Source organism: Sinocyclocheilus grahami, unplaced genomic scaffold (genome assembly GCF_001515645.1).
Source record: "Sinocyclocheilus grahami isolate Dianchi unplaced genomic scaffold, SAMN03320097.WGS_v1.1 scaffold23.1, whole genome shotgun sequence".
Classification (NCBI taxonomy): domain Eukaryota; kingdom Metazoa; phylum Chordata; class Actinopteri; order Cypriniformes; family Cyprinidae; genus Sinocyclocheilus; species Sinocyclocheilus grahami.
In genome coordinates, this window is record NW_015505202.1 from 1383810 (window position 1) to 1401187 (window position 17378).

Consider the following 17378-nt stretch of genomic DNA (forward strand, 5'->3'; position numbering starts at 1 on the left):
TTACACGTATTGCCCTAGTGAGCATAATCAAATAAAAAGGTCTCCCTTTCTTTTTTTTCCCCTCAGAGAAACCAATTTCTCCGAAAGCTGTAAAAGGACTTGACGTTCCTCAGCTGACTAAAAATTATTACAATGTGGTAAGTTCTTAAACGTGTGAACAAATTCCAAAAAGGACATGTAAAGGAATTTTAACTTCTTATTTGAATGCTTTGGGGGGGGGTTTTCTCAGGTGGTGCAAGACATCTTGGAGCATGAGAGAGAGTTTGTCAAAGAGCTGCAGATGGTACTGGGCTGCTACCTGCGCCCTCTACAGGCCAGCGACAAGTAAGAGTAAAACTCCAATGTTACCATGGCATCAGGGAGCCTTTGATATCAAAGCCGATTGACATTTTGGGGAACTGGGTCGGTCAATGAAAACCCATGCGCATAATGACTCTTCTGTTGGCTCTCTCCGCAGGCTGTCTAGTGCGGACTGTTCCAGTCTGAATGGGAATTTAGAGGACATCCTCTCGTTCCAACAGGGACTGTGTCTTGCCTTGGAGGAGTGCTCCAAGTAAGAGCTGCATTTCAGTGTCTTTATCTCAGTCTTCATGTACTCAAATGATTGCTTGATTCTATTTTTTCTATGGAAGTCATACCTTGGATATTACAGTGTCATCTAGTGGTGGCGTTGTGTCACATATTTGTAGCATGTCCATATCTATGCTATACCATTTCAAAACCTAGGTTATTTGCAGTGTTGGGAAGGTTACTTTGGAAATTTAATAGGTTACAGATTACATTTGAAATGTAATAAGTAGTGTAACTATTTCAGTTACTTTATTAATGTAACTGATTACTTTTTGATCACTTTTTTTTTTTTATTTCCAAACATTTAAACCAGGCAGGGTTAACCTTACAGTAGTACTCAACACTGATTACTGTCAGACTTATTTTACTTTGAGATCATTCTGAGGTTAAATACAGATTTAAAATCATAACAATAAATAGTTTAATAGCTATAATACTGTTTTTGAAATCAAATATTTGCATAACTATGACAGGAAACACCGGCATTTAACAATGCCATGGAAAAAACTGTTAATCTAAAAAAAAAAGCATATGCATAAACCCAAATAGGAAATAAAACGGTTATCGAGTAAGCATATGTCCTATTTTGTGTCCTAAACTGCGGTGCCAATGCAGTTTGGGAAAAAAATCAATTAAATGTGTGTGAAAATATTCAGATGTAACCCCATTCATAAGTAACTGTAATTTAATACACATTTTTTTATCAGTAACTGTAATGGATTAGTTACATTTATTTTGTAATTGAATTACAAAAATCCCCTTTCTATTGATAATTATAGGCCAATTAGTATTTTACCGTTTCTCAGGTATCAGTATCAGTATCTTACTGTTTCTAAGGTTATGGAGAAATTAGTTGCAAAACAGATAAGCAGTTACTTGAGTAGTAGTTCATTTTCATTGCATCCAATGCAGTTTGGTTTTAGAGCAAAATACTCAACGGAAACCGCAAATTGTTTTTTTTATAGAAAATATTAAAACTTTCTTAGATAAAGGTGGTGTAGTTGGAGCCGTGTTCCTTGATTTAAAGAAAGCCTTTGACACCGTTAATCATAGAATCATAGAATCCTTATGTCTAAGTTATCTTGTTTTAATTTCTCATTACATACACTTAACTGGATAGTCATATCTATCAGATAGATTTCCGTGTGTTAGAGTACAAAATCACCAATCCAATGATTTAGGTACATCAACTGGTGTTCCGCAAGGATCTATCTTGGGTCCATTGCTTTTTGCTATATACAGTGGGTACGGAAAGTATTCAGACCCCCTTAAATTTTTCACTCTTTGTTGTATTGCAGCCATTTGCTAAAATCATTTAAGTTAAAAAAAATTTCCTCATTAATGTACACACAGCACCCCATATTGACAGAAAAACACAGAATTGTTGACATTTTTGCAGATTTATTAAAAAAGAAAAACTGAAATATCACACAGAAATATTTCTGTGACACTCATATATTTAACTCAGGTGCTGCCCATTTCTTCTGATCATCCTTCCAAAGAGATATTCTTTATAAAAGTTAAGAGTCGACAACGCCTACCTAAAACGGCTCGTTCTAACACGCCCCCACATGGCTACGTGTGGGGGCGGTGGGAAGATTTGCATAACGCCGCCCAAATGTTCATGCAAAGAAAGAAGGTGTAACTTTTATTCTCGCTATAGTATTGTTGTTGCCTCAACAATACAATTGTTGAGAAGACATGAACAACTATCAATGAACAATACAATTGTTAGAGTATTTATTTTTCCATGTTAACGTTAGTTAATAAAAATACAACTGTTCATTGTTAGTTCATGTTAGCTTAGGTCCCTTAAATAATATTATCAGATATAGCTTTTGATTTTAATTATGTATTAGTAAATTCTGAAACTAACAATAACTAAGTTTAAAAAATGCTTTAGAAGTATTTTTCATAGTTTGTTAACTAATGTACCGTAGTTAACAAATCGGATCTTGTTGTAAAGGTGTTACCATAATATCACAGGTTATTTTGAATATTAAAAGGTAAAGTAGTTAATCTTGAAATTCTTTAAAGTCATTTAGTAAAAAAAAAAAAAAAACCATGTCACAAAATTTAAAGAATTAGTGTAAAGTCTGAATTGTGGTACAAAGAGCTGCATCAGTGGATTCTGAGCACATCTCCACATTGTTCAAAAGAGGACATAAGAGCGCAAAAGAGTGGTTTCTGGACAAAAAATGATTGATATGGGAAAAATGCCACAATATTTTGTCTCCAATCAGTTCCAGTTAATATCCACATATATTCCAATTGAATATCACATAAGTAAGTTGACTTCCCAAAGGTTGCAAATACTATAGCTCTGTTAAGCTTACAAAACATTTCTCTGTTTGTTTGACACTAGTGACACAGATTTGTTTTTGTCACTAGTAGTGTCTTTGCTTTTTTTTAATATAAAGATGAACCACCAGGTGTCACTACCAATCTTTCATTCTCTTGTGTCCGCCTGAGCTGAGAGACTAAACAAGCAAATCTCCCTTTTTGTCTTTACATATAACACTGCTGCCCTATTTCCATTTTTCATTTTTTTTTTGGTACTAGTAAACTTCACAGGTATTCAGAAATGTCTGCGCCACATTTTACACACTTCCTGTATGATGAACTACAATAGGGTTTCTGTTAGTTTTCTCCTTCCACCTAAGAATGCTCCACGACAGAAGGAGAGAGTGAAAAGGCATGCCTCATACACACAGGAAACAGCACTAACCCAACAGGATATCTATAGCTGTGGTTGTGCTGATGGAGGCAAAAGACCCATTTTGATTGTGTTTTCTCACTTGCATATCACTCTGCAGAATTGTTGCAGCATTTTTCCATTGTTTGATCGTGTATTCAAGGCATGTGTTCAGATGATTCATCTTTAGTCTAACTTTAGTTTATCACAATTCAGCATCTAGTGTTTTCTTCACACCCATTCTGTCACCTTCCCCAAAACACTTGCTACTGTTATGGTTATATGAGAAAGCATTGTTGACATTGTTGAGTTCTTATTATTGTTATTATAATTTTTTTTTTAATATTATGCAGAGACATGCATTTTAAAGTCCACCTGAAATGTTCATAATACGTTTTAGTGTCCATTTATTTATACAACAGTTTGAGGTCGGTAAGTTTATTTTGAATGTTTTTGAAAGAAGGCTGCATTTATTTGATCAAAAATACAGTACAAACATTCATATTGTGAAATATTAGTGCAGTTTAAAATAACTGTTTTCTATTGTAATATATTTAAAATGTAATTTATTCCTGTGATGCAAAGCTGAATTTTCAGCATCATTACTCCAGTCTTCAGTGTCACGTGATCCCTCAGAAATGATTCTAATATGCTGATTTAGTGCTCAAGAAATATTTCTTATTATCGGTGTTGAAAAAGGTTATTAATATTTTTGTGGACACTGATCTTTTTTTTCAGGATTCTTTGATGAATAGAAACGTCAAAAGAACAGCATTCAAATAGAAATATTTTATATTAAATAATAAATGTCTTTTACCGTCACTTTTGATCAATTTCATTCATCCTTGCTGAATAAAAGTATTAATTTCTTTCTTCTTTTTTTTTTCGTGACCCCAAACTTTTGAATGTTAGTGTCTGTGTATATTCAGATTTATATATTTATGTGCAAAAAGGTTTGATCAACTTTAAACGATTCTTAAATTTATTAAATAAAATAAATTTTTAATTGTTTTCGACATTGATGACACTGATGTGCTGATCCGAATTGACTAGAAAAGGCACATAAATCAAATTAAAAAATACTTTGCATTTTCCTGAACAGCGAGGATCTGGACAAGTTCATGGAGAGTCAGGGTGCAAGTGCTCCCGGTATCCTGACCCTCACCACCAGCCTGAGCAAACCCTTCATGAGGCTCGACAAGTACCCCATCCTCCTGCAGGAGCTTGAGCGACATGTGGAGGTAACCGTAAGCTGCTAAGGCCATGAATGCCTATGAGTCTATTCATGAATTCTAATATTTACAGATTCTTTCTTTTTCTTTTTTCTTGTAGGAAGCGCATCCAGATTACAGTGACATTCTCAAAGCAACAGTTGCTTTTAAATATCTTGTGGTATGTCTCAGTTATCTGTCAGATTTGCCATTTAATCTTGGTGCTTGTCTAACAACTAAACCTTTCTATAAAATCCAATGATCATTTTGACTTTGACTTCTCCGTTTTGACCAGTGTGAGAGGTTTCCTGTCATGGTGCAAAACATTTTCAGTCTTTTCTCTCCAATTCCCTTTCACCCTCATCTCTGAAACCGCACAGCAGGTTCACTGCACTTTACAGGTTGGAGGAGATTTTGCTGTTACATGAAATGTAAAGGTTAAGGTTTTGCAACAGTGTCTCTATAATATAAAAAGGCTGAGGAAAGATGAGTCATTCCATATACAATGGCTTCTCTGGTCAAATGTTTCTTCAAAGAAAATTATAGTAGTAGGTGATTTCTTTACTCGTTGTGTTCTGTGGAACGGTTTCATTTGTTCTTTTTGTTTTTTTCTGACAGGTAAGGGAAAGTCCCATCTTCATAGTTTAGATCTCACTAGTGGGGGTGTTGTGTAGACTTGGTCTTCCCCCTTTACCTATGTTATTTTTCAGTTACCTATATTGGTCTTTGCTGATGAGATGATTTGCGCACACTTTATTGTAAATTGCTTTGATAAGTAAGCATCAGTTAGGAATATGAATGCAATGCCTGGAAATATGGAGAAGTGACCTCCCACTCCAAAGGACCATTTCATGTTCCAGGTTATTGTGTTAGAAAACATTTTATCCTATTTTAGCGTTACAGTCATTTGACATTAAAATTTGGCATTGTATTATGGTTTCCTTAAAATTAATCAGCACTATTGTTTCTTTAGCAGCAAATCAGCATATTTTCTGAAGGTGCATGTGACACTGAAGACTGGAGTAATGATGCTGAAAAATAAATAAGAGACTTTCAAAAAACACAAAAATCATACCAACCCCAAACGTTTGAAAAATTGTGTGTATATATTCTGAATGTCAAACAATTCAGATATCAGGACATTTTTCTGATAATTAAGAACATTTAGTAAATATTTTATACTTTAGTGACATTTAATTGCAGCTGGAAACCCCTTTTAGAATTGGTATGAATCAGTCTTAATACTTAAATACAAGATAGTTTCAAATTATTATGTGTCATAGGTTTGTCTTTACCCTGACTCGTACTATGAAATGCATATTAACACATAAAATGTATCTAATTCTTGATTTGTTTGTGTATTGCAGATTCAGTGTCAAGATCTGCGAAAAAGAAAGAACCTGGAGTTGCAGATCTTGTCGGAGCCAGTGCGGGGCTGGGAGGGCGACAACATGAAGTCACTTGGTCAGGTGGTCTACATGTCACAGGTCCACATCCAGAGCAGTTTAAATGAGGTGAGGAGGAGGGTGAGAACCAGGAAGTAACCGTGTAGCAACTAAGCTCGACCTGACATGTTGCTTTCACATCTGCGTGGTTATATCACTGTTTTATTTGTGCAAAATGCATGTTAGATGTTGGCACAGTGTTGAAATTATTATATATAGCGTTGTTGGAGTGATTAATTTAAATGTTTTGCAAAACAAGGTTATTTTGTGTAAAAGTGCTGAGCAGGCCTTTTAAACATAACGGGCCAGAACCAGACTATTTTTTTATTTCTTTTTTTGTTACTTGTTTTAGCTAACAAATGGAAAATGGTTAAGTGCTTTTTGGAAAATGGTTCAGCTGCTCAAATTCCCCTGCAAAGTTTTGCATCTGTGGTCACTGAATGCTTTTTTAACTTAAACCTCAGCCCCCTTTTGAATCTGATGATCTGGCTAATGAAAACATCAGAATAATTACACCAGAAGAGGGTTAGTTTGCTAAAGGAAAATTAGAAGGTTGCTGAAAGTATTTTATTGTTAAATTCATTCAAACTGATTTCCCTCCATTTGTGTTCAATGCATTCTCTTTCTCTCTTTTGCTTAGCTGAAATGTATCTTGGTTTGCTAGAAATAAGGTATGATATTTGTTGAGCATGAGTAATCAATGTAGCAAAAAAATAAAGCTGTTCACCAGTCCAAAACCGTGTGTTAGTAAAGACATTTGATATTTGTGTTTGTGAGGGTGTGCTGTAATGCCATACACCTGCATCTTGATTGTTTTATGAAGTGGTAATTCATATCATTTTTGCAGAAGTATTGATTTTAATATAATGTGCATATGTGCTTTTTTTCTAGGAAAAGGAAGAGCGATACTTCATGCTGTTTCCCAATGTGGTAGTGATGCTGTCTGCCAGCCCTAGAATGAGTGGTTTCATTTACCAGGTAAGTACATTTTTCTTATTTTTCTTTTCTTATGTTCATCTAGGTACATGACAATGAGCATGTGTTATTTATGAAAAACTTCAGTGCTCTCATTTGTGTCACACTCTTTTCTCATAGGGACGTCTGCCATTGACTGGAACCACTGTAACCAAACTGCCAGAGGATGCAGAGACAGGCCATTATGCCTTTGAGATCACAGGTTTGTTTCAGTCCATGTAAACAGAGTTTTAGTGAGGTATGTTTTTTGAGAGGTCACGGAACAATGTACACTCGACTGTCATTAATGCTTTTTTAATGCTTTTTTTTTTATAAAGCTGCTAGTATCTTGACCTGTTATTATACAGCAGGCAGCATTAGAGTTTAACATAACAAATCAAGAGCATGTGCAGGCAATTTATTCACCCAAAAATGAAAATTGTCATCTTTTGCTCACTTTCATGTCATCCTGTGGTACACAAAGCAAGGCATTATGGAGACTTTTCACGCAGGTGTTTTACATAGTTCATAAAGAAGTCCATGTGACTTGTACACTATATTTCAAGTCTTCTGAAACCATTTGTGTGAGAAACTGACTGAATCACTCTATTCAGCGATTCTATTATAAACCGTTCATCCAGTGATTCTATTCAATTCTATTCTATTTTTACCATTCAAAAGTTTTTCGTTTTTGTTTTTTACAAAATGAAGCAAGGTTGTATTAAATTGATAAATAGTGACAGTAAAGACATTTATAATGTTACAAAAGATTTCTTGATTAGCATATGTGACCCTGCACCACAAAACCAGTCTTAAGTCACTGGGGTATATTTGTAGCTATAGCCAAAAATACATTGTATGTGTCAAAATGATTGATTTTTCTTTTATGCCAAAAATCATTAGGATATTAAGTAAAGATCATGTTCCATGAAGATATTTTGTAAATTTCCTACTGTAAATATATTAAAACTTAATTTTTGAGAAGTAATATGCATTGCCAAGAACTTCATTTGGACAACTTTAAAGGCGATTTTCTCAATATTTTGATTATCCTAACAAACCATACATCAATGGAAAGCTTATTTATTCCGCTTTCAGATGATGTATAAATCTCAATTTCGAAAAATTGACTTTTTTTGTGTCCAGAGTCACATATTAGAATGATTTCTGAAGGATCATGTGACACTGAAGACTGCCGTAATGAATGCTGAAAATTTAGCTTTCTTGTCACAGGAAAAAATTATATATTAAGATAGAAAACCGTTAAATTAAAAATGTTATGATTTCACAACTTATTACTTTTGTATTGTATTTTTATCCAATAAATGCAGCCTTGGTGAGCATAAAAAGAACCTTCTTTAAAATATTTTTGGACCACAAACTGTATATTTTGCTGTTTGCTCCAAGCTATTGTATGAGTTATGACTTCCAAACCAAACTCATGTAATGTTAGGAAGCACATGCTGGAACAGTTGTTGAACAGTTGCAGTCTTCTTGTTGTTATATCTTCCATTTTGCTGATGATGTTTTGTTTGCCTTTTTTTAGGGGGGGCGATAGATCGCACCATGGTGTTCTGCAGTAGTGCACAGGAGCAGCTGGAGTGGTTAGAACATCTTCATGCTTACACCAAGGAAGGGAGTCCAGTCGGAACAATATTGAAGGTAACAAGAACGTAATGTCTTTTTTTTTTTGCCCCCCTCTTCTCAGAACATCTACAGGTGAATCGTTATTTTCTTATGTGTTTTGCATGAGCAGAGTGTTGATGGTAAGCCTACAACCATGGCTGGCACATCGTCTCACCACTTGCATAGTTTCGGTACCGCTGTGGCTAACCGAGGCCCTCTCGAACCCCCCAAGATCACCAAGCCATGGTCCTTAAGCTGTCTTAGACCTGCGCCGCCCCTCAAGCCCTCCGCTGCACTAGGTTATAAAGAGGTAAGCTTTCTGGAAAACAGTCATAAGGGAAGATTGAGTGGGAGCGTAATTTACCTCTGTGCATTCTTGGTGGTCCTAACAGGAAACCAATGCACACTGAGCTACTCATCCAGCAGCCACCTTCATTGTTTTTACCGCAAGTTGCAGTGGCGGTGTTGATGTTATCTCAGATTTAAGTGGAATGTTTAGTGGTCTTTGAGCTGCTGATTATCTAACACTACCCAAAACCCACTCGAACATCTTATTAGCGTGTACAGCATCTCTACAAGACTGTGCCAAGGGTGTTAGTGATGATCTCTGACTCATGAAATGCATGTGAAATCTTCTGTTTCTCTGCAACAATTAATGTTCACCTCTCACTGATCTTTCCATCATATTCCTGTCAGGCTGTTCTTTTATTCTCATACACATCTTCATTCTCTCTCCATTTTATGCTTCTTTAGAGGATGTCTTATATCCTGAAGGTAAGAGTAGACGTGAGTTTGTGTATTTTGTGTGAGTCTGTGTGTGTGTGTGTGTCTGTGTCTGTGTGCTTAGCTAGCACCGGTGTTTCACACTGGATCCATGCATATCTGTCTTTTTCTCTTTAATTCTGCGGAGAGCTGCCTATTTCTGGTGTTGTTTGCAGTGCATCTTCTCCCTCTGCAATGATCTTTGCTAAAAAATAAATTTATTTGTAATTCTTGATTTTTGCTGTTATGTGTTTATTTATTAGTAGGAATGGAGTTCAGATACAACAGCAAAATGTTGTCTTTAATAAATATAGCCACAAACCCAACCAACCTTTTTCCTGCATGAAAAAAAACTGCTGTGATACTTACAAAGATGATACTTATCCAAACAAAAGAGTACACATGCATACAGTATATAGGAATGTTATCAATCAAAGCAAATGAATTGCATGAAATGTGAGTAGTTAATCAAATTAATCACTTCTATAAATATTTGTTGAGAAATGCCCCAAAGATATTGCATTATTGTGGTTGACAAAGCACTGAATAGGCCAAATTGGCTTTAGAAGTCAATATATTGCTTGTTTTATTTCCATTCCAGTAATTATTGGTATGAGTAAACATTCTCTGGATATATACTGTGCATCTTTGCCGTTCCTCCTGCTTCCGTGCCGTTGGAACCATATTTTCAGATTCAGTTTAAAAGCTGTTAAAATGTGTCTCACAAACCTAGGATTGAGGCTACACTCTGTCCAGTGTTTTCAGAATGCAAAAGTGGTTCTTCTGCAAATGGCTCTTTACTCATTTCATGCTGCTTGCTTTTGACAGACTCGCAAAAACCTGCCTTCCATTTGGTGGTGCTTGATGCTTCAGTTGTTCTGATGGTAGAAAGAGTTTTCATTATATATTGTACGTACAAGACGTACGTTAGTTGTAGTTGTAGACGTAGTTGTACGTTACATGGATAGATTTTTTTTTTAAATAACTATTAAATTTATGTTAAAGGGTTAGTTCACCCAAAAATGAAAATTCTGTCATTAATTACTCACCCTCGTGTTGTTCCAAACCCGTAAGACCTTCGTTCATCTTCGGAACCCAATTTAAGATATATTTGATGAAATATGAGGGCTCTCTGACCCTCCCATAGACAGCAAGGTAACTACCATGTTCAAGGTCCAGAAAAGTACCAAGATGATCGGCAAAGTAGTCCGTGTGACATCAGTGGTTCAACTGTAAAGTTACGGCGCCGCCACACGCTCGTGTCATGATACTTTCGTGAACGCGCGTCCAAAGTGACGCAGTAGAGACGAAAATTTTGAATTTTTTTCTGGACCTTGAACATGGTAGTTACCTTGCTGTCTATGGGAGGGTCAGAGAGCCCTCAGATTTCATAAAAAATATCTTAAATTGTGTTCCGAAGATGAACTAAGGTCTTGCGGGTTTCGAACAACACGAGGGTGAGTAATTAATGACAGAATTTTCATTTTTGGGTGAACTAACCCTTTAAATTCACATCAATAAAAGCTACTAAGAGTGTTTTATAGAAATCAATAGAAAATGGTAAATGTAGCCATCTCTCCAATAATGACAATGAAATACATTTCTTTTTTTTTTCCATAATGTTTGAAAATGTATCACAGAAAACGCCTCTGAACATATAAGGTGTTTTGAGATGTTGGGAATGTGGCACTTGTATAAACTAATTATGAGGAAGATATTTCCCATTTAAGTTTCTAACTAGATTTGTTATTAAATATAAATCAATTGAGGATATCAAGAGCATTAGGTAGAGATTTCTTCATATTGGAAAAACATAACAGCAATCATTCTTTCTATATTCGGCGATAGTCTAATAACACGCGGCAGTGTTCCAGGGATAAAATAAATAAGCGGGATAGTGAATTGTCTTGTAGACTATCTCATGAGCTTCTGAAGGGATTAAGGTTAGCTGTTGCCATGGTTACTGAAGTGTTGGAAAACATCACTTTGACCATGTCAATAAAAAATGTACTATATATTTTATTGCTTCCAACAAATATAGCAATTCAAAAAAACACTTTCTCACAGCTGATATCACATTTTAAGATCCAGATATCACCTCTTATATTTGCAGAATTCAGAAAATAATCTTATACTTGTGCAATGAACCTGTGAAATGCATTTAGGTTATCTACCAGAAGGCTAAATTTAGATGATCAAAAGAGTCAGTATGTGCCATGTATCTGTTCATAGAAATGGCAAAATGACTCATAATGCCTAATTAGGGTGAGGTATAAGGGCAATGCTTTCGTCACCAGAAGAAGGAATATTACTTTCCAATCATGCTGCGTGATTCTCTGTTTTATGTCCCGGTATTCTGAGCAACAACTACCTCAAAGCATAATGGCAAGTTTGTTGTTTAAAAACTAAGAGGACTTCTCATAAGCCAGGTCTTTCCGCTAGTTTTCACCTCATTTGTCTAGGGTTAGTCTTAACCTAGCTGGAGAATTATTCGAGAGACCAAGCACTTCATTCACAGTTTTTCCATATCTCAGGGCCACAATGTTGTAAATCAGTGCGCTAGTATTTGCCGATTTCACTTCTGTTCGTATTGATTCAAATGGTATTATACATAAATTTTGTGAATGAGCAGTTCATTAGTGATGAACATTTCTGTAAACTGTGAACGTGTGCATGCTTAACTTTCCACCATTTACTTTCGGTTTGATGTCATGAGTAAAACATACAAACTGAAAACGCCATTCAACGTGAAGCATGCTGTATATGTATATGTACGTATTTCATAATAAAATAACCATTCTGTCTGGTTGTCAGTGACTGAATGTTTTAAAGGGTTAGTTCACCCCAAAATGAAAATTCAGTCATTAATTACTCACCCTCATGTCGTTCCAAACCCGTAAGACCTTCGTTCATCTTCGGAACACAAATGGAGATATTTTTGATGGAATCTGAGAGCTGTCTGACCCTCCCATAGACAGCAACGCAACTGTAATATTCCCAGGTCCAGAAACGTAGTAAGGACATCGGTAAAACAGTCCATGTGACATCAGTGGCTCAACTTCAATTTTGCGAAGCTACGAGAATACTTTTTGTGCGCAACAGAATTTAAATTTTTGGGTGAACTATCCCTTTAAACCCTTAAATATTCATCCAAATGTTCCTAACTAAGGTCTTACTTAATAAAACTGTCAACATCACATTTTATTTCTTCCATGGTTGGTCTTTAAATAAATTGTAATAATAAAATAAATCGAAAAAAAAAAAAAAAGGGGGCAGCAGCCCTGTGACACTTCTGGAACAAAGTCAACAAATGACTCAGACTGAAATAATTAGTTCACAAACAGACAAGGGTCTCTCATCTGCAAATTGTTTTCATTCATGAGTCCCTGATAATTAGCAGTTAAATTATCCTGGATGGCGTCAAAACTTATGTAAGCTACCGTTTATTGGCCTAATTTGTTAGCCTCCTCACTCGGGATTTGAACACAAATTAAGGCCCGCTAGCTGCGGTTTTGTAGTTTTATTCAGAGCTCAGCAGATGCCTTTACTCCATTAACACCAGACTGTTTCCTCAGGACTCTAGTAAAAGCCCCAGACCCAGACCCAAGTTCCTCCCAAAGAGAAAAACGGAGAGAAAACCATCAGATGATGAGTTCCTGATTAGAAAAAGTAGGTCAATTAAAATGATACATAAAATTCATTTCATTCCCAGAGCTAAGATCTTGCACAAATATTCCCTGTGGTGGTAGAATTGCGGGGGTTTTTAAAACAAACAAGCAAGCAGGTTTGGCAACTTGTATTTTAGCATGCACAAACAAATAGAAATAATAAATTGATGGTTCGTACCTCTGAAACGTTATTTCTGTGACATACAGGCACAGCAGCTCTAGAGGAGGATGCCCAGATACTCAAAGTGATTGAGGCTTACTGCACCGGAGCCAGTCTCCACCAATCCACCACAGGTAGACCTTTGTGTCATATGTACTGTATAACTAAGCTACTGCAATTTTAATAATGGAAAAGTATTGTTAATATAGTTTAATGGTGTGATTAGAAGATTTGATTTGTTTGCACAGCTGTTCGTAAGGAGTGCATCCCCCAGGTCCTGCTTCCAGAAGAAGAGAAGATTATTGTTGAGGAGATCAAGAGCAATGGCCAGACAATCATTGAGGGAAAGTATGTTCTGTTGTCCGATATCAGAATTACTTGATGATTAGCATTGAGTCCATTTAAGAAAATGCTTATATTTTTTTTGTTTGTTTTGTTTTTTTTATTAGTGACTTAGAAATAGTGCAGAATTGTAAATATTTCTTCCTTTTTTTTATTAGTGACCTAGAAATAGTGTAGAGTCATAAATATTTCTTCATTTTGCATCTTAATGTTTCTTTTGAACTTTTAACCCTAGATTTTTCAATCTTGACCCAGTCTTGACTTTTGATTTCTACTGTATATATACGTTACTTAGTTGAATATTTGAACGAATATTTTTATTTGATTGTCTTGCAGAAGTCTTGTTGATGCTGTTTATGCTCTAAAAGATGAAGTCCATGAATTAAAAAAGGTGAGATTCTGCATTATTGTAACCTTTGTTGGCATTATACTGTAATCTACTGATGCCGTGTGTTTGTGAATGCAGGAGAATAAATGGATGAAGCAGTGTCTGGAAGAGGAACAGAAGTCACGTAAGGAGATAGAGCGTATAGTTAGAAAGATGGCCAAGCAAAAGAATGACTGGGATGAAGGAGGTCACTAAAGAACACTCTGGACACTCGCCCGTTTCCCCTCACCAGCTGCATGTATGTGTTTCTGTGTCTGTGTGTCCTCACAAATGTGTTTTTATGTGTTTTTCCATCACATTAATCACTGCACATTGTTTTTGGAAAGTCACCATGCTGGGGATTTTCAGCCATTTCTCATCAAATGTTTTTTTTGGACAAGATGCGATGAGAATATCAACTCTGTGTTTAGTGACTGTGTTTTTCTCGCCACACTGAAGAATATCACTGTGCGGTTTGCTTCACGCTCCTGTGGTGTGCCATTCTGAGAACAAAACGCCAACTGTTCTGGAAGACCAAGTGAACTGCTTAAGTATTTTGTGATTTGGAAAACTTCAGATAACTGTCCATTTTTTCGTTCCGGTTCACTCAAGCACTCCAAGAAGAAGCATCACAGAAAAGATGGTGGAATCTCTTGTTTTTCGAACTGAACAAATATCTGCCTCACTTTATGACTGTTACTGGTCATGGACAAAAGAGATTCGATGACAGTCATTCAGCCCATGAACAGCATTCCGACTCAAGCCACTATTGCACAAGTGAAAATATTCTGTTAATGGCGTAAGAGAAGATATTTGTGGTTGAACATTGCAGGACTCCACCGTATCCACAAGTATTATTCTTTTCAGTCCTATTTCTGCTTTTAAAATGTGAAAACGGTTGCTCGAGGTAGCTTTTAGGTCACAAATGAACAAGATTGAGATTTGTAGTTTGCACTTGATTGACACGAGATGCCCTATTTGCCATCTTGAAATGAGTTTATTCCAAATATGTGACTCACGTCAGCATGGGTACACAGCATTTCTAAAACAGCCATTATGTTACATAATCATGCTTCTGATAATCATCACTAGTTTAAAGCTATCAGGGATATAGTTGTCAGAAATAGTCATGTTTATAATACTATACTAATACGATACATCATATAATGTATGTATATCATATATACAGTATAAATATGTATATATCATAGATGTTATGGCAAAAGGAACCATTTCAACTTTTTTTAATGGTAACAAAAATTCATTAGGTAATTGTATCCTCCTTTTTCAGAGGCTTGAAACTATTTCATATGATCTTAAACCAAAAAAAAAAATCCAGTATGTTTGTGGGTTTGGTACTAGGAGCCCTTTTAGGACTCGAAAACCAAGTGTGCGTAGAAGCATACAGTACTTTAGGCACTGATATTGTTCCTCACTTACTGTATCTTGGAGGCTCATATTAGAGTGAGAAACAATTTTGTTGATTTTTATTTTATTTTTTCAGCAAACTGCTCCCCATCAGCAATAGAGCATAGGGTAGCACCATATTTAATTTTTGACAGGAATGAAATCGAGGCTGTGAGGGATAGACGTACAGTGCATTCAGTGGATTGTACTGTAGTTTAACAACATACCGATTGTTCAGCTGACAAAACATCTTTCTAAAGAAACTTTCTGTGTGATCTAAGACCTTTATACAGTGGTAAAGACTGTACATCTGTCCCTCACAGCCTCGTTTTCATTCACGTTGAATTCAATATGGCATCTACCCTGACTAAAGTCTGTTGCACTGAAGGTGCATTTTCTTACTCATTTGTACTCTGCGTGGCATGCGTTCATATTTTCTTCTTGAACACTTGCCATTTTAACGGCAACAAGTTAAATCAAATGAATAAGTCATTACACAGACAGTTACACAATGACACTGTGTCTGGAGTACTAAACCTTTCTTTTTTTACTAATCATTACCGATCATAACCGTGACTAATCTTTTCATTCGTGGATCGGAGATGTGATCTCTGTCTTAAGCAGTGAAGAAATGAATGCAAAGAGCTGTAAAGATGAGCAAAACTTGGGTGGGGATTTTTTTAAAATCTTTTTAAACCCACCAGCAGACACCTCCGGAGCATTGCTGTGGCAATTCAATGCAATGTGCAACTGATTTGTTCTTACAATTGCTGTGCAAGAGCCAGTTTTTCTCTTGGAAGGAGTATACTGTATAATATATTCTTCCGATTAGGCAATAAGATGTGCTCTGAGGTACACCAATATAATGCTGTTACTGTGGTACTGTGTGTAAATCTGTTTCTTGTTTGTGTGCGTGTTTGTTTTTCCAGCAATTAACCTTGCATGCCATGTGTTACACATAGCCTTAAATATTATTTTAAAGTGTTAACCCTGATTGTATTGTTGTTATGGAAACTCTTGAAAGTTTAAAACATCGGTCTAAAATGTTGGCATCTACGGTGGTAAATGTGATATTTCTGATGGTCTGTTTATGTGTGTTATTTGGAAGAGACTGATTTGATCAGTAGGTTATGCAAGTATGTATAGTACCACGTGGAAACATGCTATTTGCTATAGGTGGCTACTGATCTCACTGAAAGGAAATTAATTTTTTTCCTCCTAATGAATAGCATTCATCCTAAAAATGAATAGCATTTTCAGGTGATCATAAGGGTTGAAGAATGTCCACATCAGTTTCCTCTTAAAAGTGCCCATGTCTGCAGAACACAAGTTAAGTTTTATTTTTGCGGAGCTGATCTATGCAATATAAATGCTATATACACACACAGTATATACTGTGTATATATATATATATAAATTGTTGTTTTTTTCCCTAGTGCTTGTTTTTATTTTGTCCTCATTCCAATAAGGAATAAATTGTTTTAATAAAATAACATCATGTTAATAAGTTATACGTTTGATTTTATTTTGATCATAGTTACACATACAAGGAAATTCCACCTTGTGAAATACGAAGGTAGTATGTGTGAAGTATTTTTGATCTGGTGTTTTTATATATATATATATATATATGTATGTATATGTGTGTGTGTGTGTGTGTGTGTGTGTGTGAATGGAGTACAGGCTAGAGTGAGTGTAGTAGGCTGACAACTTCCTGTAAGCAGAGGCATCCGCGTGGCTCAAACGAGCACGCGTTTGTCACCTAAAACTCACTGTTTCCATGGAGGAGGATGGAATGCTGTAAAATAGGCACAGCGGTAGTCCGTTCAGGGTCGTGTTAGAAAATTGAAGTTAAAAACAGAACTGGTAGGCTTACACGTCTTTCTCTTCGACCTCTTCCTACACCGTAGTTTCCAAACTTTAAGAATAGAGTTTCTCACAACCTCAATCTACTATATTAGGAAACACTTGCACAACTCATCGCCAATTAGAAACATTGGTAATAATATTAAAAATACTTAATGGAGGACTAGGGGAATAGTGTAATAGTGGGGAAATAAACGCTTATTCAAAGTTACTTATATATATTAATATATAACCCACATAATGTATATTAATATTGGTGTGTTTATATATATTTGTATGAATTTGTGCGTGTGAGTGTGTGTGTG

The 17378-nt window shown here is 35.8% G+C and overlaps 1 protein-coding gene across 1 annotated transcript in view; it reads left to right on the forward strand.

Moving 5' to 3' along the window:
* Positions 1-16287, forward strand: part of arhgef6 (Rac/Cdc42 guanine nucleotide exchange factor (GEF) 6) — a 30951-nt gene extending 14664 nt beyond the window's left edge. The window contains exons 6-21 of the mRNA XM_016245707.1: positions 67-137; positions 230-324; positions 458-553; positions 4359-4506; positions 4598-4657; positions 5844-5990; positions 6813-6899; positions 7017-7098; positions 8422-8537; positions 8632-8811; positions 9255-9275; positions 12839-12932; positions 13139-13225; positions 13340-13439; positions 13770-13824; positions 13900-16287. Coding sequence (XP_016101193.1) covers positions 67-137; positions 230-324; positions 458-553; positions 4359-4506; positions 4598-4657; positions 5844-5990; positions 6813-6899; positions 7017-7098; positions 8422-8537; positions 8632-8811; positions 9255-9275; positions 12839-12932; positions 13139-13225; positions 13340-13439; positions 13770-13824; positions 13900-14016 — 1556 coding nt within the window. The 3' untranslated portion in view covers positions 14017-16287. The remainder of the gene's footprint in view (positions 1-66; positions 138-229; positions 325-457; positions 554-4358; positions 4507-4597; positions 4658-5843; positions 5991-6812; positions 6900-7016; positions 7099-8421; positions 8538-8631; positions 8812-9254; positions 9276-12838; positions 12933-13138; positions 13226-13339; positions 13440-13769; positions 13825-13899) is intronic.
* The last annotated feature ends 1091 nt before the right edge of the window (positions 16288-17378 follow it).